We start from the raw sequence: 24,335 nt of genomic DNA, 5'->3' as shown, positions 1-24,335 counted from the left end.
GTCAAGCATTATTCGCTTGAGCAAAGAAATTCTGCACTATCTAGTGTCATTCGTGTGAACTATTGGGTGCTGGAGTGAAACCTTCTCCTTGCAGCACTCTACTGTGAAGGCATATGGGCAGATGTGGAAGTTGAGCACCAACATATTCACAATATTGGCCATTTTGTGGAGGTGGTGGGATCGGCAGCATGTTCTGGCCACCAAGGGTTGCCACCAGACACCCGTTCATTAGAGGCTGGGTGAAACCTAAAGTCACTCCATCCAGGGACATTGCTGGAAAATTCCCACCAGAAATCACTCACCTTCGGAATCAAACCCAGGTATCCGGCTTGGTAGCAAGACAAAAACCACTGCTCTTACTTCAATCATGTGGCCATTATAAGATTGTTCACAGAATGTTTGCCAATTTACATCAGATATACTACTTTGAACTGATACCGATATTGATGTCAATACTCATACTGATTCCCATTGATACCAATGCCAATGCTTGAAAATTGTAACAATTAAAAGTTGTTCAAAATATTGATTAATATTATTGATAATTAATATTATTATTATATGCAACCAGTGTGTTGCTTCCAAATATTCAAGAATTGTATCAGAATACAGAACTGTTCTGTAATCACAAAATACAGTTTTTCACAAAATCTTGGTGCAAAATTAATGGAAACTTTGAATTTTGCATAACTTTCAGGATAATTAGACTGTGAAAGTGTAGTAATGCATTTTTATGGACCCAACGAAAGATCAAAATGCAGGAAAATTATCGGCCGGTATTGGCTGATACCAATGTATCAGCACCAGTATTAGCTCAGCTCTAGTTATTAGTAAAACTTTCAATTTGCTCTTTCAGAGTTAACTATCAATCTCAAGTCATCTTCACAATCTTCAACATGATGTGAGGATTGGAGCACAGTGGGAAAATGGGATTGATGGAAAGGATTGACTTCTACATCAACTTAATTTGAGTCAAAGATTGTTGTAAGTCCATTTCATGCTCAGATAGGCTAAATGGAACAGAATTTACAATTTAAAGTGGGATCTGAACCACTGTGAAATGTGCTTCCACCTGGGATCAAATCTGGGATGCTCTGATTACAAGGTGACAGTGTTACCACCACACCAACTCAGCCAGAGACTGGAAGCAACCAAGGCCAATGATGATGATGATGATGAACAGAAAATACCTTCATTCTCTCTATTTGAAGCATCATTTAACAGAGATAAACAGTTTTGTTTGTATTTATTTTACTTGCATGCCTGTATTGGTGTTTTATTTATATTCATCTAATTAATATGTAACAAATATATCCAATAAATAAGAATTGTTGCGGTAAACCAGTTCAAATTTTCAGAATACACCACTGCTTTACATCACTTTTTTTTGTATTTTTAGGCAATTGTAATGAGGATGATGAATGTTGAAGGAGCACTCCAAGAAAACACCAAAGCTCATGCTGGGACTGGAACCTGAACTTTTGATCTGGGTTTCATTTTAAGTCCCCTTTATGCACAGAAAGGCTGATCAGGACTGGACCTACAGTTTAAAGTGGGATCCAAACTACCGTGTGCCTCTACCAGGAACCCTGAACTTTTGGTGGAGAGATCATGAGTTTATCATTCAAAATGTTCAGCAAAAACAAGGTGGCTTCAAGACACTTAATTTCTAACATTACATAAGTGCACAATAGGTTACTTTTATTAGTTGCATATTTACCTTACATTTTTCTTAAATGCTGGAAAGTTGTTTCAAGAGGTTGGAGGGCAAGATGGCTTCCAATTTCTCCAGCAAGTAATGGAATGGCAAAGATACCCAACTTAACATCTGCAACAGGTAAAAAAAACACATTTCAACATGCCTGACAAAGGAGAGTTGAACATAAACACAAAAGTGGCAATTATATTTGTAAATCTGTAAGGTGCATGCAACATACATTATTTCTTGTATCAAATATCACAATATCGTAATTAAAATAATGCGCTGGAATGAAAAAAATTATGAACTGTCAGAATCATCTCACCATCATTAGGAAAAAAATGTGTTGGAATATTAATGCCTAATTTTACTGTACTCTTTTAAAGTTTTGGCAGGATGTAAAGGCTTTTATCACAAATGGAGCTAAAGCATACAAGGTAATTCAACTCTACAACATGGAGGAAAAGTAACTAATTAATTAAAACTTTTTTATAATACTGGCCACTTGGGAACACCTCCCAATCTTAGCCTTTGAGTTTCTGTGAAAGACCCCCTTGCTACCACTTACAAGGATGCATAACTGAAGCCATCATACAAGCCGACTCAGAAATGCCTGAGAAAGTATAGACTGAATTTGATTATTGTCACCATGGAGCACACATTGTTTGTACATAATTTCCCTGATATGTAAGCTTTCCTTTGATAAACATTTTCATTAAAATAATCATGAACTTCTGTTCTAACAAACATGCTGAGTTGATGACATCATTTTGAAAAACAAAACAAAAAAAAAAAAACCTTTGTATTCCTAGTTTTGTTACTTCAATCTTGGTGAGATTATGTAACATGTAGATATATTATTAACTTACTTCATTTCTCCTAAATGTATTTTAGACTTGTTGACTAGCAATGAAACACTTTTCTTCACTCCAACCCTTTCTGTACACTATTTGTACAAGAATCACTATAATTATCAAAATTTCTGTTGTCTTCCTGTTCTCCAAGTTTTCTCACATTAATTTCAAAAAAAGTATTGCACCATCCAACACAAGAAAGACATTTTATGTTACATGGGCATAACTTAGATTTTTATAATGATTGATTGATTTATTGTTTTAAGTCCACTTTATGCACAGATAGGCTAATCGGGACTGGACCTACAGTTAAAGTGGGATCTGAATCGCTATGTGCCTCCACTGGGTATTGAACCCAGGATCCCTTGATTACAAGATGATGACGTTACCACTATGCCATCAGGGAGGCCCTGGATTTTCATAATAAGCATGTTGTTTAGCACCATTTAAAAAAATGTATATTAATGAATTGGAAGTTGTATTGATATCAATAGTCAACTATATTTGCAGAAAATGTTGCTAAATGATGTATATCATATAAAATAATGAAATATGATGTAATCCATGAGACTGTACAGAACGCAATTAATCTAACATATGTGCAGTTTCATCAGCTCTCATTAACATGCTCTACTACTGAACTATTCTCAGCCTGGCCATTACCAACTGTAAGCAAAATAATTTGTGTAAATTTAATTCCATTGTTTTTAAATAACATACCCTTAAGAACAACCAAACATTTCGAACAAGTGAAACGTTTGAACACAAAGCCTCAAAATATCACGATTGAGTACGGAACTTATACAATCAATGACAGAAAACTGCTTTGACTACCCAATTTTACGTTTTTCTAAGGTCAGTAAATAAAAAAATGTAGAAAAAGTGGGAAACCATATGTAGTTCAGATTTTGCTACAATATTTTGTGTTAGAAAATACTTTATTTTCTCCCACAATTGACATATCAGCCCAGATGACACCCATGCTACATTGTTACTGTGTGTATCAATTAAGCAACCACATGAAAAATCTCAAAGTTCTACTTCCATAAACGGAACACAATGAAACAAAACTATGTGATAATCAGACACCTGATGTCCAATAATAATAATAATAATAATAATAATAATAATAATAATAATAATAATAATAATACACTTACGGTTTTAGCAATAACGCCCATTGGTTCTGGGTACTGGTGTGTTAAGAGAGCCAACAGTGCAGTAAATGAACACAATCCAGCAGTAAAAAGAATGAAAAATGGAAGTTCTTTTTTTGGATACACGCTAACCTCATGGAATGCTGAAAAGTGAAATAAAAATTTGTTTAATACACAAGCTCATATGTTAATTAGTAAAAAGAGGCATGGTGATTGGTCCTAGGTTCAAGTTCCACACTGGGCACAGGCATTCATTTGCAAGTGCCCCTTTTTAAATTTCTCTCTAATGTAATCATCATTGATTCTTTTCATCATGATTAGACAGAAGCAGCAGAAAAGAAACACAAAACAAGAAAAATCCAATGCAAAATATGGTAAAATATGTGAACTTCACTTTAATAACAATATTTTTTTAAATTGCATGAATTATTATTACAATTGTAAAATAGCATTCCAGTCTAGAAGACCTGATAACAGTGTTGATGGGACTTGGCAAATCTTAACCCTCAAAGGTCTGATGCATCATGAATTCAATTTCATTAGTTTAGTAGGACCTCCCCGATAGCGCAGTATTAACGTCATCCCCTTGTAATCAAGGGGTCCAGGGTTCGATTCCCGGTGGAGGCACATAGTGGTTCAGATCCCACTTTAAACTGTAGGTCCAGTCCCAGTTAGACTTACTGTGCATAAAGTCGACTTAAAACACCAAATCAATCCATCAATCATTAGTTTAGTAAAATAACAAGAGCTTGTGTCTTCAATACGATAACAATAATTTTGACTAACATCAAAGATATGATCTAGTTAAAAATGCACAAATGTTCAATCCAATCTCAGCTCTTCTTCACGATTTAAACTTAATAATAAATTTAAAATCATAATTTGGTTTGAACACAACACTCCATCCAAGAGTCAAAAGCTTGGGACCAGTTTAAACATATTTTTTACATAATGCTTTAATGTTATGTTCACACAAAATCACACTACCAGCATGTGGTGAGAGAGGGAATTTTATTATCAAATATAAAATGGTGAAAAACTTGATGTGAATCATGGTAAAAACAAGTGTTTGAACCTTATCTTCATCTGATGTTGTGAATGTTGGAAATGTTAACAGTCATAAGATGAAGACACACCATGTGTCTCTATATTTTTAAGTTTTAATATATATTTTTTTTAACTCAGAAGAAGAGTTTAAGTAAACTTGAAAATTAAAACAATTCTAACCAGATACATCAAGTGACGATATTCTAAATTATTTACAATTTTTGTCAAATGTTTTTTCTATACAGGGTGTTTCGTAAGTTCATTTACAATGCTTGGGAGGTGATTGTATGAGTGAAAATAAGGTGGAAAGTTCATGTAACGAAATTCCGGAAATGGCTTTGTTGCCGAGTTATTGACGTTTGAAAACGTGGGAAAATGATTTTCCAAAGTGAATAATGGCAAAACGGGTGGAGAGAAGTCGTCGGTGTTGGGTGGTCCACTAAGAAATTGGGTACTCTCTTGTCAAAAAATCACGCGGCAATGTTGTGCAATGTCAGTGCAAGGGATTCCCCAAAGGATGTGAACGAAGATGTTGACGGGAGTGGGGTGGGTGTGCGTTCTGCGTGAGCTGGTATCGACGAAAATTGGCATGTATTGAATCGCACCAAAAAAAAAAAGAAAATTTCCTGAGCGAAGGGCACCATGACGTAAAAATGAAAAAAATGAACTGTCATAGGTTGCATACCCTGAAGGGCAGATGGGTGTCCATGTGATCTGACGTTAAGTACCACATATCCCGCTAGGGGTGCCAACAGTGTAGGTTTCCTCATGAAGGAGCACACGTGTCTGTGCCATTCGTGCTTCAGGTGCTGTGCCAGCAGCAGGTTGTTAAACATTCATGGTTGAATGAAAAGACGTGAGGTTCTTGGACAGTAGTGTTGGGCAAACATTTGACCTAGCAGTGTTACGTGTTAATTCTTAGCCACGGCCCATCATGTTCTGTGAAGTGTACTAGTGTTAACAGCCATAAACACTTGTAGCCCGGTGTAAGGGATGGCTGCATACACATCCCAAGAGCTGGCGGACATGCATTTGATTTATGGGTAGGCTGGAGGTAAAAGCCGTGCTGCAAGGTGTCTGCATGGGGCACGTTTTCCAAATAGGGTGTTACCATCGCACACCTTATTTCAAACTGTAGACACTCGACTTCGGGAAACAGGATCAGTGTTGCCTCCTCATCGAGAAGTTGGACGACCACGAAGTGTGCGAACACGATGGTTTGTTGAAGATGTGCTAACTGCAGTGATGGATCATCCAGGCACCAGTATGCACGCACTAGCCCACAAACGAAACACCTCCCATGTGAAGGTGTGGCGAGTCCTGACAGAAGAGGGGATGCACCCGTACAAATTGAAGAAAGTGCAATAACTTTTACCTTGGGACTTTGGCCCATGTGAGGACAAACAATGGTTTGTTCATCAAATTGAAACTATCCCCAATTTTCAGAATACGGTACTATGGACTGATGAGGCTATCTTCACGAAAAGTGGTGTGTTCAATAGGAAAAACAGTCATGTGTGGGAACATGAAAATCCACACGCACTGCTAGTGGCACACATCATCAGCACAGATTTGCAGTGAATGTGTGGTGCGGGATACTGCATGACCATTTGATTGGACCATACATTCTCCCTGTTTGCCTATGTGGACCCACTTATGAAGCATTTCTCAGTGAGGTTTTGCCTGAACTACTAGAGGACGTGCCCTTGGCACTGAGACAAAGACTGTGGTTTCAACATGACGGTGCACCCCCACATTTCGATCGGAATGTGCGCCATTTCCTCAATACCGTATTCCACAACCAGTGCATTGGCAGGGGAGGGCCTGTGCCATGGTCACCTCAATCGCCTGATATTACGCCCCTGGATTTCTTCCTCTGGGGAGAGATGAAACGCCTCGTTTACGAAACACCTGTCATGTCAGTTGAGGACATCGTTGCCCCTATCAATGTAGCTGCAGCATCGATAGCAGACATGCCGGAGTTGTTGGGTCGCACTAGACAATCTTTGATTCGCCGTTGTCGCCTCTGCTTGGAAGTACATGGTGGACACTTTGAAAACCGTCTGTGATGAGGTTCCCTTCACATCTCCATTAAGCATACTGTGTGCCCTTCAGGGTATGCAACCTATGACAGTTCATTTTTTTTCGTTTTTACGTCATGGTGTCCTTCGCTCAGGAAATTTTCTTTGTTTTTTGGTGCCATTCAACACATGCCAATTTTCGTCGATACCAGCTCACGCAGAACACACACCCACTCCACCCCTGTCAACATCTTCGTTCACGTCCTTTGGGGAATCCCTTGCGCCGACATTGCACAACATTGCCGCATGATTTTTTGACAAGAGCGTACCCAATTTCTTAGTGGACTGCCCAACACCGACGACTTCTCTCCACCCGTTTTGCCATTATTCACTTCAGAAAATCATTTTCCCACGTTTTCAAACGTCAATAACTCGGCAACAAAGCCGTTTCCGGAATTTCATTACATGAACTTTCCACCTTATTTTCACTCATACAATCACCTCCAAGCGTTGTAAATGAACTTACTAAACACCCTGTATATGCTAAGATGGATAAAAGATGCAAATGATATTAATTTATTTTATTTATTAATTACGTCTTGTTTATCAAGGCAAAGTTAAGGCTTTGTAGCCTTTTCTACCACTTAACCACTATCACTTCATTCTAACAGCGAGAACATTACTATGGAAATTTGCCTCTAATTTCACAGTAAAGATGGTAAAAAGTAATTGAAACCTTAAAACAGTGCCTTCATTTTGTGCATATGAGGTGTGAAGTTCAAAATTTTGCTATATTAAATTGATTAGTCATTTACTTTAGTCTAACCCTATGACTAACACAAAATGCACATCAAAACAAAAAAAAAATAGGATAGAATTTTAACTGTTACTGATAGATACAAAACCTATTAGGAATCAAGGTTATTGCTTGTTGTGCCAAATACAAATTACCAGAATTTTCCAGATTTGACAGATACAGAAAACGTCATTAATTTAAAATGAAAAGAACCAAAAAAAATGTGAACTCTGAATTCAACAAATTTTAATTATCCAAACTTTTCAATATGGTGTCTATTATTCAAGTGGAAATTAGCTTCAAACATACTATATTCTAAGTTTAAAAAAAACTGTGTACATTCTCAATTATGCACAGTGAGAAAGCCTCTTCCATGGCACATGTCATTGGATGGAAAATAAACATGAAAAATGTTTAACTATAATTGGAATATGAGGTGAAAAAGTTTAAAAAAAAAGGTATTCTATTTTAATTATAACACAGTTGTGTCTCTGCATAACATTTCCTCAGTTCCCCTTCCTCCCCCTTGCAGTTTTCAATGGAATTTTGACAATTCTAATTCCCAAGAAACCTGTTTCTGTTGAGACTGACAGACAGGAAAATTACCTCTAGCTCACTTATTCCAAATGAGGCCAACCTAAACCAGCATTTTGCAGAGGCAAACTTAGGCACTTGTGCTGGTAAAAGTGCCATATTGAAGTAAATAAAGTACAATTATTATATGCTCAAAAACACAATTTCATATTAGAGGCTAACATTAGGAATACAGAGGAACCCTGATTTTACGTTCCCATAGTTTACGTTCAATTTCAATCATGGTCCCAATTTAATGAAATGTTTCCCAGATATTAAATTTTCCCTCATTTTAATTTTTTTTCACCTTGCTTCATTGAAGAACGTACAAGGTAACCAAAAAAGATCTTGCTGTTTTTGACGTCCCATTAATCATACGCTCACAGAGGAAACAAAATAACGCACGTGCCTGCCAAGCGATCGGGAGTTAGTCTGACCATCGACTGACAGTAATACAGGCACGTTGCGCACACACAGCAGTCATAGCTCGTCCAGTGTCGAAGAGAAATGGAAGTATTGAAGCAGCTTGTTCGCATATGTTTGTTGTAAGACTTTAAAGTGGCCTGTCAGCTGCCGCATCAAGTCGCTGCATTTGCCAGGCATTTGGGTAGAATGCCGTGAACGAACGCACTGCCAGGCATTGGTTCCAGAAATTCCATTCGGGAGATGTGAGCCTTTCGGATGAACCTCACAGTGGACGACCACATGTGTTGGATGATGACGCCCTGAAAGCAGCCATCGAGGAGGACAGTGGTCTAAATTGTGATGAACTTGCAGAAAAGTTCCATGTTTCCACTGAAACAGTCAGACTGCACCTGCATGGGATAGGGAAGTCATACAATTTAAGCAAGTGGGTACCCCACACATAGTCGGCAGCCAACAAGGAACAACGAGTGACAGCTTGTTTGTCCTTGCTCACTCGGCACCTGAACACAACCATATTTGATTGCTTGCTCACTGGTGATGAAAAGTGGGTCCTCTATGACACTCCCAAGAGTACCAGACATTGGTTGTCGCCACGTGACCCTGTTCCTCACACCTCAAGACCACCTCTGCACCCACGAAAGGTTATGCTCTCTGTATGGTGGAATTGTCGGCAAGTGGTGCATTATGAGCTCCTTCCACCTGGTCAGACCATCACTGCTGACATCTACTCTTAGCAGTTGCAAAGGTGCACCGTGCATTGCAGCAGAAGGAGCAGGCATTGGTGAATCGCAAGGGTGTGCTGTTCCTGCACGACAATACCAAGCCACATGTGGCAAAGAGGACCCGGGAGACCCTTCAGCAACTTGGCTGGGAGACACTGTGCCATCCACCATATTCACCAGACCTTGCACCAACAGATTACCACCTGTTTCATTCCCTCGACAACCACCTTCATGGGAGATTCTTCACAAATGAGGGAGACCTGCGGAACGCATTCACGGACTTCTTTGCATCCAAGCCCGCCGAGTTTTATCACCAGGGTATTGTGCAGCTGCAGGAACGTTGGCAAAAGGTGTTGGATGCTGATGGAGATTACTTCGAAACCTAAAGGTACGTACCATCCACTGTATTGCTCTTTGTTTATCACTGCTCTAGAACAGCAAGAACGTTTTTGGTTACCTTGTAAAATTGAGGTTACATTGTATATATTTACTATTTTTCTTTACCTGGAAGAAGTTCTCTATCTGCACATTCTGTGCAAGTTGGATATGGATAAAAAAGATGACCCCTTTCTAGGGGATAAGGCAGCATACGGAATGTTCCCTCCCATGTACAATGAAGGAGATGTAAAGCACCTTCAATTTGCTTCCAATGTGGAAGATGAAAAAATGCATATGCAATTGCTTCTGAATCTCCTCGTTTTAGTACATGCTCTGGAGGTAAGATGAGAGGCTTCATTTCCAGCAAGTACTGCAAGAAGAACACATTAATTAACATGTTACATATATAGAAAACAAATACATGATCTAATCACAATACTGGGTGTTTCATAAATAATTGAGGGGTTACAGAAATTTATTGCAAATAAACTACTGAACTTACGTTAATGAATCCAGTCCAGAACGATCGAGGGACGCAAACAGTTTATGCGTGTATGATTTGTAAAGCTGAGAGTTCACATTCCTGCATCTAGGAGACACTCAAATCACACACAGTGTTATGTACAATGTTCTGGTCACCAAGATCACCGTACCTTACACCGTGCGACTTCTTTTTGTGGTGTTTCATCACACGGATGCTGCAGGATATCGCAGCCCTAAGGGAGCGTATCATGGCAGTGATAGACACTATCGACAGGCCCATGTTGATGCAAGTGTGGCAAGAACTAGACTATTGCGTCAATGTTAGCCATGTCACCCATGGTGAACACATTGAACATTTGTAAGGGTACAAAAAAAACTGGTTGAGTTCCTCGTTCGTTCTGGATTGGTTTCATTAGCATACTTTACTTTACTTGCAATACATTTTTGTAACCCCTCAATTATTTATGAAACACCCGTATAACATATAATTGTGAAGTGCAATTCATGACAATTTTCCTTCATATTACAGTGGAACCTCAACTATATGTTTGTCAGTAGACTGTGGCTAATGAACTTAAAACCTAGAGAAATGTAGAATCAAGGAAATTATTATATTATTTTGTTGAATTTGGACCAGAAAATTAATGCAAAATGTGGGAAATTGTAAAATTTGGGAACGTAATTGAAATTCCACTGTAACTAATGTTCTTCTTGAAGGTTCGAATAACCACTTTTTCTACACAGAAGTGTAGAGTGACTAGCCATGTGAGGTTGTTTTGTTGTATGTGTAGCTTGAAAAAGTTCTGGTAAACAAGAACGAAACATCGCAGATAAAATAAAAAACACTAAAAATAACTGTGTTAGATTATTTTGCATGCACTGTAACTAATACTTTAAATCTAGTTCTTACACAAAATTCAAACCAAGAAAAAGGAACACATTGTGAAGAGCCCCTTTTGTTGCTGGACTTGAGGGATTTATACAGATTGACTGCCACTGCAATACCATAATTTCAGAACTAAATCTGTTTCCATTTATTTTATTTGGATTCATACATCATGAAATCTACAGTATCATCAGCAGAAGAAAACAATTAGGAAGATATGTCAGAACAAAATATATTTTTCTACAGACTACAGAAATGCTGTAATCAAATTGTCTTACTATTCAAGGCTTTGAATATAACCCTTGAATTTTATGACAAATTCAGTAGTTCTAAAGTAGTAGCATGCAACAAAATTTTATAACTGAACGACATGACTTCGCTTAGGAAAGGTGGGCAGATGGGGACAGATGTAGCAAACATCAACCTCAATTCCTCTGGGTATTTGAATTTCTTTGAATTTGAATTAAACTTTTTGGGTGCATCAGTACTGAGGCTACTTTGTACCTGTCACACTATACGGCATCCAGCCCCTTATCATAACAAAAATAAAATAAAAGCGTGTCTGAAAACTAAAATTTCCTTATCTTGGTTAAAAGCTGAGGCTAAAAAGGGTGCTCAGCACAAATAAGGACAAAACACAGGATGGCACAGAATTATACTGGCCATGATACCAGTCGCCAGAGCCTCGTTAGTCTGCAGTCCAGGGTGTACTATGTGGAGTGAGGTTGACTATTGGGTGCACTATGTAGAAGGAGCACCCCTTACACCCCAATTCCTCTGGGTATGACACTGTTGTAGGCTCAAGAGTGAGAGCAAATAAGAGGTCCTAATTAAGTACATAAAATTTATAAATAAATAAAAAGAAAAATACAGAAAGGAAAAGAAGTAAAGCAAATAATAAAAAAGAAGATAAGTGCCCTAACAGCAATAAATGGGACAAACTAAGTACTTTCAATGCTAATGAACAGTAAACATGCTACCAATGATACATACCTTTGGTACATGTGGATTAAATTCTACTGCTCTGTGAATAGCTTCCACAGCAGTCATTTCTGCTGTGGTTAAGCCACGTTTGCTGGCAATATCTGGTGAAAATCTGTAATTGAAAGTAAAATTTCTCATTAACTACACAGGAAATTGACTTCCATTCCACACGTGCAATGAACAATCTATAATTATGTGCCTTCATGATACACACAGACCTACACATGTTTCTACTTGTTGGGCAACATTTTCCCGTATAATTACATAACAAGTAGCACCTTGGATTAAATTGTAGTAGTCTTTTTTTGTATGTGTGTTTGTTTCAAGTCCACTTTATGCTTAGGTAGGCTAATTGAGACTACCTGACCCACAATTTAAGTGGGAACTGACACACTCTGCAATGTGTCTCCACTGGGAATCAAATATAGAATCCATTGATTACAAGGCAACAGCATTAGCCACTATGCTATCCGAGAGGCTCTTCAACTGGAAACAGTGTACTAACTTTTGCTAGGAAAAGGAGGATATAAACACAAAAGTCTTGCAAAATACTGGGGTGAATCAAATTCATAGATTAATTTTGCAGTACAGGGGGTACATAGCCCTCCAAACAGGTGTTAAATATGAAATATGGTGGACAGAGTACATGTCTATCTTATCAGACAGGCACCCATGGGCTTATCAGTCAAGTCAAAAATGTAGGAGGAGAAACCTGTTTGTGTGTATCTACAACAGGGGTTTCCAACTGGTGGCCCGCAGTCCGCATGTGGCCCCCGTTGCCTTTTTTCTGTGGCCCGCGAAGCCAGTTTGCAAAATACATTAATTTTATTTATTTTTATTAAAATACGTTCTTTTTTTACTGAAGGAACAGATGCTCTGTGAAGAAAGACAATATCACAGGCAGAATTGATTTTGCAGTCAATAATGATCATCAGAAGAATCTAAGGTGACGTAACTATCTCTTCACATCATGCATTCCACCCCTTCGCTATGTGGAATGAACTCGGCCGCTTCCGCGAAGGCTTCACTCTTTGTGTTTAGAAACAACTCCAGAGTGGCGCTATAGAGATCTGTTTTACTACGCACGAAGTACGAAGAGATTTCCAGTGTTCCAACTCGGATTGTACTGTGACTGATTGTTAAAGTTTGTGCAAATATCGAAATGAGCAATATCTCCAAAAAATGTAAGATTGAAAATTAAAAATAGCTTCCCTCCAACTTGAATTGCGTGATTTGCAAGGCGATGTGTTCCTTCAAACTAGGCAAGAAAAGGGGCCAGAGTTTTTCAAGTACCTTTCAAAAGAACGCTTTCCAAACCTTCGTAGTTTTGAGCAAAGAATGACATCGATGTTCGGCAGCACATACACGTGTGAAAGTGTTTTTTCTTCAATGAAGTTCATCAAGAACCGCTACAAAAGCAGACTGGCAGATTCTTCACTGCTTCACCTTCTCAGACTTTCAAATACAACTTTAATAAAAGAAGCAGATCGGGCTCAATTTTCACATTGAACACTTACTATGAAGGATTCTTATTTGTATGGTGTGTCTTTAATTTCCTTCAATTCATCAATAAGTATTGGGTTTTTGTGAAATAAATTGTAATTATACAATTTTGATTTGTAATTCCATTGTTTTATTGCCTCATTTTAGAAATTTAGGTCATGCGAAAGTACTACATTTTCAGTTCAGTACTTGTATGTAATTTTAACCCCCCCCAAAATGCAGCCTGCCTATCAACTGCTGGATATAATTTTGGCTCTCGGACCTTTTGAAGTCGGAAACCACTGATCTACAACATTATTGGATAAACAGGTTGGATGTTCTACTGATTGTCCTGGGTGCTGCCAAAGCCACACATTTATCCTGCTTGTGTAACAATATGCAGCTGCTATCAATAAATTCACTGTTATTGTGCTGTCCTGTAAGAAATAAACCAACACCTTCACCAGAAGCAACAAGTATTGACCAGCAGGCATGGCATCCTTGTCTTGAATTCAACATTCATCCACATGTCACAAAAAATGCAGCTAGCACAATGCGAGTTCCTTGCCCTCCATATTCACCATACTTCTCTACAACTTATTTCTGCAACTTGGACCACTTTCTGTTGGGTTTCAGAACACAGATGCATGTCATGCACTGGACAAATTCTTGACATCACAGCCACAACACTTTTTTCAGCATGGGATTCACACTCTGGCACAATCCTGGAAGCAGTGCCTGGATGCTGAGGAGAGACTAGTTTAACTAAATGTGTACTGTTTTTCTTAATGTGTGTGATACGTAAGGGGCAGATTTTTGCATATTTGCATGTTTTTCCTTAAGGAAAATTCATATGCTCTCAATTGATTTATCCATTTCACTTGATGTGGGTTACTCTGGTCAAGTTTTATAGTGCATATAAATGAATATTTTAGCTCAACGTGCATATAATTTGCATATATTGGGAATTTGGGAGTAATTTTCATGTAATTGTTAGTTTCAAGTGCGTGTGCTTCATTTTCCCTGTTCTTTGTGTCAGCATTAAAAAATAGCCTACTTCGTCTGGTCTTGGGCACTGTTTGGGTCAAGGACATTCCAAAACTCATCTCATAGCATTGCAGATGGTATGTTTGCGAAAATAGAGAAAACCCACCCTTTCATCAACCAACGACCTTTCGGAGATGTGAGTCACATCTCCAAATTCCAGCGACAACACTGGGGTCGCGTTATTTGAGGATTTTCTGTTAATGTGACATCTTGATAAATCTGTTAGTATGCATGTGCGCTGCAGGAGTGACAATAAATGCCGAAGGAGAGAAGTAACAGCATATTGCTCCAACAGTGGGTAGAATGTAACGATGGATTTACAACTGCTGGCAGATTTATTTACTGTCAAGTATGCTCTAAATATGTAATACATTTCAGGTATTTAGAGTAATTTTTGGCAGTTTAAATGGAAATTTGCCTAAATGCAAATTTACCATGCTCAAACAGAGCTTTTGTTCTTGGTAACAGAATACATCTGTTGCCTGCATAGGCTTGGACACTGATTATTATAAACTTATGTTAATTTTTGTAGACAAAGCTGCTGTATAACCTAGTGAAGGATCATTCTGTTATTTGAGTACAAAATAAAAATAAAGTAGAAACTAAGGGAATGATGGTCAGATGATCAAGATATGCACTATGAGCGTATTTTATTCTTAAATTACACATAATAAAAATACAATAACTTTTTGCAGTCCGTCGAGGATTGCAGCTAAATATTCAAACAACATACTGGTGAGGATTAAACATGATTTTTGGGTGATTTACTTCATGAAAGTAGTTGTGATTTGTGATTTGAAGTGCTAATTTTACTATTAAAAGTAATTGAAAGGAGAGACATGGCAGTCCTATATGAACTGAGATAGCATCCATGGGATTTGTGCACTTATTGATATATGTGTATTTAATGCCATTTTTATGGCGTGTAACATGGTACCTGGTTTTGATATGGAAAATTGTCACAATTATATCTCTTATATAACATGCAGCACAATTTATGTTTTAAAAAATAAGCTTTTCTTATTCTTTGGTCTAAAACTGTGCATTATTTTCCATTAAATGTCCCGTGACAGATAGAGTTTGTTCAACTTCCATGTTACAGTAGTGCGAACCACAGATTCATAGTGCAGATGGTTTGCTGCCAGAGTTCAATATCTGTCTATAATACATGTACAGTACATTTATTTCTGTGCAAACTCCATCGCCACCAGAACTGCACATTAAATGTAGCAATCCAGCTACATTCAGACCATTGTGGTCTATCTGTAGTTGTACCATGTGCTATTTATGACTGTGTTCTTACTTTAAATCATAACGCAGTTAATCTGAATATTACACGAAGTATTAAAATATGGTAAAATTTCGTTGATAGTTTTAAATGGACAAAGATTAGATTTATTATCTTTCGTTGTCCATCCAATATCTTTTCAATATTGTTAAAAAGAAAATAGTACCAGGAGAATTTGAGATAGCTGAATTGGAGAAGAAGTTAGCAATAGCTTCCAGAAACCCAGGTTTGCAGTTCCTGAGATTGGTGATTTCAGTGTTGCAGGAAGAACCTGTCCAGGATTTGACTGCGTATTCCACAACTGAAATTTATTTATTTATTTGAAAATTATGAATACAGAAAAATCCATATTACATCAGGATATCAACACAAGAAATGAAATGAAGAAATACTGTCCAGAGGCATCTTGTGAAATGGAAAGAACATTTTCAAAATACAAACACTTACTTTCTGACAATCGCAAGAGTCTGCTACCTGAAAACATTTATAAATAATGTCTAGTGTATTGAAATGTTAATGTAAAAGAATAAGGTATTGATTAATGCAACAAAAAGATATTTCCAACGAGATACATATATTATTATAATTGCAATATTGTAGCTTTTAGAGTGAACCTCTAAACATTTATAAATTAGTATTTTTTGGTGATCCTAAATAGCACAATTTATCACACTTTCATTTCTATAATTGCGTTCAGTGAGCTATTGATACATTTACTTTGCATGTAAGTCATACAGAACCTTAAAATAGGTTGTTTCGAAAATTTTTAGTGCATATAAATCCGCCCCTAGTGATACGTGAGCCACCACAGGGGCATTTCATCTGCACCAAACCAATATGTGCTTTGCATTTACAGATCTATGCAGAAGTTTACAGGATCAATTGCAATTAGCTTAGTCCCCTTTCCTTCCTTGCATATTAGGGATGGGACGCATTAATTGGTACTCTATATGTATCAGCCAATATAGGCATATCCGTTTATTGGTAAAATTACAGATTATTTTACCAATATGATATATCTATAAATATCTTATAATTTAGTGCAAGATTTTGCCATTTTGTTATAATTTTTATTAGTTGGAAGTAGTCTGCGGCGTTTTTGACAACTTTTTTTTTCTTTTTTCCCCAAAGTGTTTCAAATCAATGAAAATACAGTACCTGGCTGTATTTTTCTTGTTTTACAGCTTTCATTTATCTTTCTACTTTAGAAAGACCCCCATATCTAAATTCAAAGTAGAACATTTGATGTGAAATTCATAGCTAGACAATCAGTTTGCAAACATTATGGCTTTTTTGAATGGTTAGTCTCTTCCAAATGTTATCTTCAAATTCAGTATGTTTTAAAATATATATACATAGTATGTACACACACTCACATAACTTGGGTAGTTTGGCATATATACTTTGTAAATAGAATCTAATAGTATGATATAATTTTCAATGTTTGATTTGTTGTTTTAAGTCCACTTTATGCACAGATAGGATCATTGGGACTAGACCTACAGTTTAAAGTAGGATCAAAACCACTGCAAAATGTGCCTCCACAGGGTATCAAACCCGGGAATCCTTGATTACAAGGTCACGACATTACCACTATGCCTTGGAGAAGGCAAGTTTTAATATTTGAATTTGCATAAAAAGCGAGAGAAAAATAATATATATCTTGCTACATCTTCTAACACACTTAATCAAATGTATCCTTGATGATACAGTTTCTTCTTGAACTATGTCTGTAAATGAAAATCATAGTATCAAACTCCTTTACATTTGTATTTAGCATAAAATATTTGTATTCTGCCTTTCAAGTGTGTCACGTGTAATTTGACCTAATGGCCAATAAACTTGGTCATGGAACAAGATCTGGTGTATTTTGGCCACTTATAGTGGAGGCGGCCTTCCAGCTGGCTCGGAGACTAGTACTATTTGAAAACTTCTGAGAATTGAATGTAAGCAACAAGCACCAAGCTGTACGCCATGTAACAGACACTGTCAATAAGTGACTATATGCTGCTGATTGTTGGGTCAGGGGATCTATTTTTTTCCTTTACTTTGGACCATAATACTGCAACACTACAATTGTATGATTAGCTCTAGCACTTACTCCAACAGCATTTTGCCAACCATTGTGGCAGAGTGGTTTGCAAAGCATGCTACAACATCAGGGATCCCAGGTTCGAATCCCAGGCTGCACATGGGTGTTGTTTGTGAGTATGTTCCTTCATCAATTTCATCATATCATCACACATCATCATTATCATTAGACTTGGCAGAAAAGTGACGTAAAATAACCAAATTCAATAAATACTACAACATTTTGAATCTTCCCTTTGTTCCACATTTTCAGATCTCCCCCCTCCCCCAAGGACATATTTCAGACCCCTGGAACTCTTACCAAGTTCGAAAATTAAATAATGAAAATATACTTGTTTAGCATTTGTTGTATAATTCAGGGTTATTTACTTCCATCAAACTTATTGGAAGGCAAAGATTATATTGAGATCATATGGCTTTGAAGGACAGTATCAAAGAAGATTTATGCATGCTTCTACTTATGCATAAAATATTAATCATAAATTTTGCTTTTCATAAACTGAATCTAACATCCCTTTATGTTATTCAATCAACATTCAATTCTATTTTTCCTTTACATTAAATTTCTTAACTATACTGTTGTTTTGTACAAATTTTGGTGGTGTTTTGTACTGTTATATCTGTATTCTTGTACCATCTGTCACTATGGTTGGATAGGTAATACACAAACTTACATACGGCAAAAACAAATTAGTAACTAGCAGGAATGGGCAATGTGTGTCTCTTGGATGTAAAATTGTTTAAGTAGTTCCAAAATATGCCTTCATGAACCTCTAAAACTCTTAACTGACACTCACTCGGTGGAGTTACATAGTGGTTCGGATCCCACTTTAAACTGTAGGCCCAGTCCCGATTAGCCTTACTGTGCATAAAGTGGATTTAAAACACCAATTCAATTAATCAATCTTAACCGACACCAAGTGAAATGAAATGCCGTAATTAGTAAAAAGCCAAAATTGCCATTTTTTTAAAAAAAAGGCCAGCTGTTTATATAAAAAAAAACTGTCCATTCAAAAAAGCCAGTTTTTTTGTAACTCTTAATTTTTATGGATAATCTCCATGTTCTACTTTTTTAGAAAGTAAATGTCTAAATAAGCAACTTCTTTTGCACTGCAGTCACCTTGAAACATGAATTTACTAAAGAGGTCAATGATCCATTCAGGTTATTAAGGACCATTTGGAATTTTATATCGGATCAGTAGAATATCAGTTATCGGTATCGGTAAATCTTATACTGGAACTTTATCGGTAGCAGCCAAAATTTCATATTGGCCCATCCCTATTGCAAGTGCTGACAACTTACACACATACAAAAACCTCCAAATGGTGCAACTACAAATAATAGATGTGAAACAGGATAGGGCACCACTCTGTCAGTTTGAACAGCAAACTCCAGACAGGCATCCTAGAGGAACAATGGTAAGTACCAGGTGTATAAGCTTAAATCTGCTGTTTTGTAGTCAGAAAAACACATGGTTTGTTCATAGAAAGCAACAAGAAATTTATTCAAAGTACTTGCCCTCGCGAGTTGCACATTTTACTCATCTCTCGGGCAATTTGTGGATACCACGCCAAAAAAAGTCCTTCTCTTTCGAGGCAAACCACTCATCAAGCCATTTTCAGACGTCTGCATATGAATCGAAGTGCTGCTCAGCAAGGATGTGGCCCATCGACGAAAACAGATGTTAGTCAGAAGGGGCCAGGTCTGGTGAATAGGTGGGATGGGGTAGCACCTCCCAGTTGCATGTCTCCAAGTAGTTTTGGACCAGTCTTGACGTGTGCGATGGGGCATTGTCGTGGAGGAAAATACGCTTGTCATGTCTTTGTTGATAATCTGGCCTTTTGTCACACAGAACACGGTGCAATTTGATTAGTTGTTGGTGGTAGCGGTGGGCAGTGACAGTTTCACCAGGTTTCAACAGCTCAAAGTAGACAATACCCTGTTGATCCCACCAAACACACAGCATTGTCTTCCGGCCGAAGCGATTTGGTCTAGAGGAAGATGCTGATGGTTGGCCGGGATCAACCCACGATTTCTTGCATTTAGGATTCTCGAAATATATCCACTTTTCATCGCCAGTTACAATCCGATGCAGGAAAGACTTTCTTTTTTGTCTGGCAAGCAAGATTTCGCATGTGTTTTGGCATCTCTCCAGCTGCCGATCGGTCAATTCATGCGGCACCCATTTTTCGATCTTTTGAACGTTTCCCATGGCACGTAGATGCATGGAAATGGCTGCTTGAGTAACACCCAATTGCTTGGCAAGCATCTTTTGTGTTTGGGTATAGTCCTCGTCCAAAAGAGCCTGCAATTGATGGTCCTCAACCTTCCTGGGCCGATTTTCACGCTTCTTGTCGCTCAGGTCAAAATTGCCGTCTTTGAACTGCAAAATCAATCCCTGCACGTTGTTTCCAATACAGCACTGTCACCATAGGCCTCCACAAGCATTCGATGCGATTCCGCAGCCGATTTCTTCAAATGGAAGCAGAAAAGCAGAACTTCCCGCATATGCTCTTTTTCTGGCACAAAACTAGACATGCTTACCACAGGAACACTGTCTGTTGTTGTCTGCATGTGCTGACGATGTGCACTGATTCGTGTTGGCAGATGTCCAACTCATACAAACACCAGGTATGGTGTGCCCATGGTAGCGTCATATGCTCACTAATGCCATCTATGAGCAAACAGCAGATTTAAGCTTATACACCTGGTATTTGAAAAGTTGTAACAAGCAAAGTCCTACAAATAAATACAGGATTTGGCATAATACACTCCAAGACATTTAAGCTTAAGAATAAGTAAATCTAATATCTGTCATGCATATCATTTACCCATTGTCATGTCTGTTTCTAGGCATACTGTTTATAAAATGTGATTTGTGTGTGCTTCTTAATAAGATATTTAGAAGCAAGGTCAAGTAAGAATTATTTTAATTAAGTCAATTAAATTAAAGTCAATAAAATTGAATCAATTGTTTGGCCAATGCTCCAGCATAGAACGTTAACCACAGTGGCATCATACTAACCTCAAGCAATTCTCTTATAGTGTGAATTGGTAAATTCCACAGTTCTAAATTTAAGATTACAAGATTTATGACAAGAGAGTCTGCCATAACACTATGGAAGTCAGCAAACCTGTGTTGGCATGGTAACAAAAATTCACTTAAATGTATCATACACACACATAAAATACACAAATAGCTTCCCCTAAAAGCAGTTGCTCTACTGTTCTATGCATTAACACTGACTTGAGTGATATGTAACACAATGCTTTATATATCTTATGAAATAAAACAATAACTTACTTGTCTGCCACAGCTCTTGCTTTCAGTAATGCGGCAGTGTAGCATATAGTTGCAGACTTTGGAAGGCTAATATCATCATACTTGGCTAAAACAGCTTGCACATCAGCATATGCCTGCATTTCTAATAATGCTTCTATTAAATTTTCATGGATATTCAACACATTCATAATTGGAGGAACTTCTTTAGTTAACTGCAAAGAATAAAACAAAACAACGTAACATTAGTTTCAACATATTTTTATACAGGATTTACATAGTTATCAATGTTTTAAGTACTGGTTTTACTCTTGATGATGAAAGTTCCTACATAAAACTATTCAGAAATAAAAGAGCATCCTCACTGAAGTTGAGTAAAATGCCAGCACAAATAAGTGTATGAAATATAAAGAACATGTACAGTCACGGACACTGCTGGGTTGTAACGATTCCATTGAATGTCAATGCATTCATTACAACCCAGAACTGTCCGTGACTGTACAGCAAGTAAGTGAACAACTAAAATAAAAATATATCTTCCACTATCAACAGTATTTTAAAAGTTTTTTACTATGGTCCAACATATGTAACAGTCTTATTTGATTTTCAGAGCAATCCTTCAAAGTATTTGGTTCCTCTGAATATGTAGATCAAAATATCTAATGTTAGAAGAGTTGAGGGTCAAAATATTCATGATTTGCTGCTCCCATTTGGTTGTCTGATCATCCTCAACGACACATTATACTTGAAAATTTCCATTACCAAACTAATGCTTAAGTGATGATTTAAATTTATGTGAGACCCATTTCTTAATCTCTGAAAATGTAGACTTAGGTAAATATTGGAAAATATCGGAAGAATTTGGAATGCCTGTTATTTTTTATGGTCATCTTGAAATGCTTCGACCGATTTTGATTGATTGATTTGCTTTATTTTACTGCGCCTTTTGTGCCACTTTTGGCTAATTTGTGAAGATGGGGATGAGTGATGATATGATGAAATGTATGAATACACACACAAACATCCATGCAGAGGCCAGGATTCGAACCTGGTGCCCCTAGCATCATAGCACGATGTGCTAATCACTCAGCCATGGGGGCCGACTTTGACCAATTTTGCTACAATGCAAAATCAGGTCCAAGGTATTTAGTAGCTATATGAATTTCAGCTTAAAACCTTGAATGTTGCTACCGTTATTGTGGTCACAAAACTGGTGACTTTGTCCCATTTCAACCCCTATGCCCCCCTCCCCCCTTTCCTAAAAATACCCTCAAAGATTTTAAACAGTTGTAGCATTACACACACACAAAATTGGTGTCTTCAGAAACAGTAGCTTGAACATTCTCATGCTTATTAAGGTGATGTTATCACTCATACTTCACACATTATCCAGTATATCCACCACGATTGACTAAATTGTAGCAACCATTGAAGATTCTCAGGCAGTGTGGGGAACAGAGGACATTTTTGATGTAATGTCACAAGAAGTCTTTGTCAGAGAATTCCATGCCAAAACCAGCTACGCTGCTATACATCTGCCAACATTTTGCTTCAAGTGCTATCTACTACTCTCTGCCACAATTATCAAAGTAGCAATTCTATAGGGCATCTTTTTACACAACATCAATATGACATCTATGGTACCCACCAGTATATCATTTTATAATCACAGAAGGATATTTACCAACACTGTATTTCCCATCAACTCATAATAAATATTGCTTACCACATGAGGAAGCACAAGTTTTGGTTTGGTTTGGTTTCCTTTTTAAGTCTACTTTATGCACGGAAAGGCTATCATGACAGAACCTACAGTTTAAAGAAAGATCCAAACCACTGTGTGCCTCCACGGGATATCGAACACAGATGCCTTGATTACAAGGTAATGACATTATCATTATGCCATCAGGGAGGCACAGAAGCACAAGTTAAATGGGTTGAAATATGCTATATTAGCAAGCAATCAGACTTGGACATTATCCATTGACTATCATTGGTTAGTGCACCAGATTTGTAGTAAATTCACAGGTTTGTCTTACATCTGAGTGCCACCAATAGTAAAGAGAAATTTGCTCACTTGAGAACACTGGAAGAGGCACTTTATTGAAATGCAGTACAATACATAGTATGTAACAAAATAGACAATGGATAATGTCCAATTAAGATTTTTGCTAATAATAATATTAATAATAACAACAACACTGTCCGTAACGTTCAGATAAATATTATGTTAGATGCATAAATACTCACATCCCTGAACATCTTCATTGCCTCTTTCAATTTACCCAACTTTCTTGCACACATGGCCAATCTTCTTTTGATGTAAATCAAAACATTTGTGTCTCTTCCTAGAATAAGTTAAAATTAGAAATTAGTTGCATTTCAAATACTCATAGCAGTCAATCAAACCAGGATCCTTCATGTGGTGGCCAGTCTCTGATCTTACTTTTTCTAGGGTAAGTAGTTCTCCTGCTAATATTTTTTTTCTTAAATGACTGCACATGCCTGTCCATAAAGTCTTACAGGCAGAAGAGGCTAACAACCACTACAGGTTATCACGATACCCCTCATTCGATATATATATATTGATAGCAGTGTTACCATCCGAGACTTGTTCTTACTCATTTTTGAGAATTATAAGATGCCTATATGTAAGTTGCCTATCAATTCAAATTTGATATCTGAGAATTACAATTAGGATGCTACCCAAATTGACGTTTACAACTACATGTAAATACAGTGGAACCTCAATTTTACATTTTTCAGGAGACCAAGGTGAAAGAACTTAAAATGCAGGAACATGAAAAATCGAGGAAAATTTTACAGCATTTTGCTGTATTGGGACCATGAAGATTGAATGCATAATGTGGGAAAATGTAAAACTGGGGAACGTAAAATTAGGGTTCCACTGTGTAATTTGGTACGAATATTTGTTTATAAATCAACATATTTTTATTAGGAATAATTATTTAATTTGTAAATAGACAAATTTGAAGGCAGTATTTTAAATTAAAAATATTAATGGCAATTTTTTCCTCACTGACTCCTCCTAGAATGATAATTGTTATAATCATGATGGATATACAGATTTTTTTAATATTGAGACGATCATAATTGATA

At 37.2% G+C, this 24,335-nt stretch overlaps 1 protein-coding gene across 4 annotated transcripts in view; it reads right to left on the bottom strand.

Annotated features, from left to right (window-relative positions):
- LOC145984148 (protein ST7 homolog) overlaps window positions 1-24,335 on the bottom strand; it is a 147,824-nt gene that overhangs the window by 2,083 nt on the left and 121,406 nt on the right. For 3 of the 4 annotated variants that reach the window (XM_083117616.1, XM_083117615.1, XM_083117613.1), the window contains 6 exons: window positions 23,466-23,563; window positions 21,240-21,430; window positions 12,036-12,138; window positions 9,800-10,043; window positions 3,714-3,853; window positions 1,721-1,828 (listed from right to left, as the gene is read on the bottom strand). In XM_083117616.1, coding sequence (XP_082973742.1) covers window positions 1,733-1,828; window positions 3,714-3,853; window positions 9,800-10,043; window positions 12,036-12,138; window positions 21,240-21,430; window positions 23,466-23,563 — 872 coding nt within the window. In that variant the 3' untranslated portion in view covers window positions 1,721-1,732. The remainder of the gene's footprint in view (window positions 1-1,720; window positions 1,829-3,713; window positions 3,854-9,799; window positions 10,044-12,035; window positions 12,139-21,239; window positions 21,431-23,465; window positions 23,564-24,335) is intronic. The other variant, XM_083117614.1, reaches the window with a different exon arrangement.

The sequence above is a fragment of the Lepisma saccharinum genome, chromosome 2 (genome assembly GCF_977018435.1).
Source record: "Lepisma saccharinum chromosome 2, izLepSacc3.1, whole genome shotgun sequence".
Classification (NCBI taxonomy): Eukaryota; Metazoa; Arthropoda; class Insecta; order Zygentoma; family Lepismatidae; genus Lepisma; species Lepisma saccharinum.
Note: the sequence above shows the minus strand (reverse complement) of the source record. Positions and strands in the feature narration are given on the sequence as shown.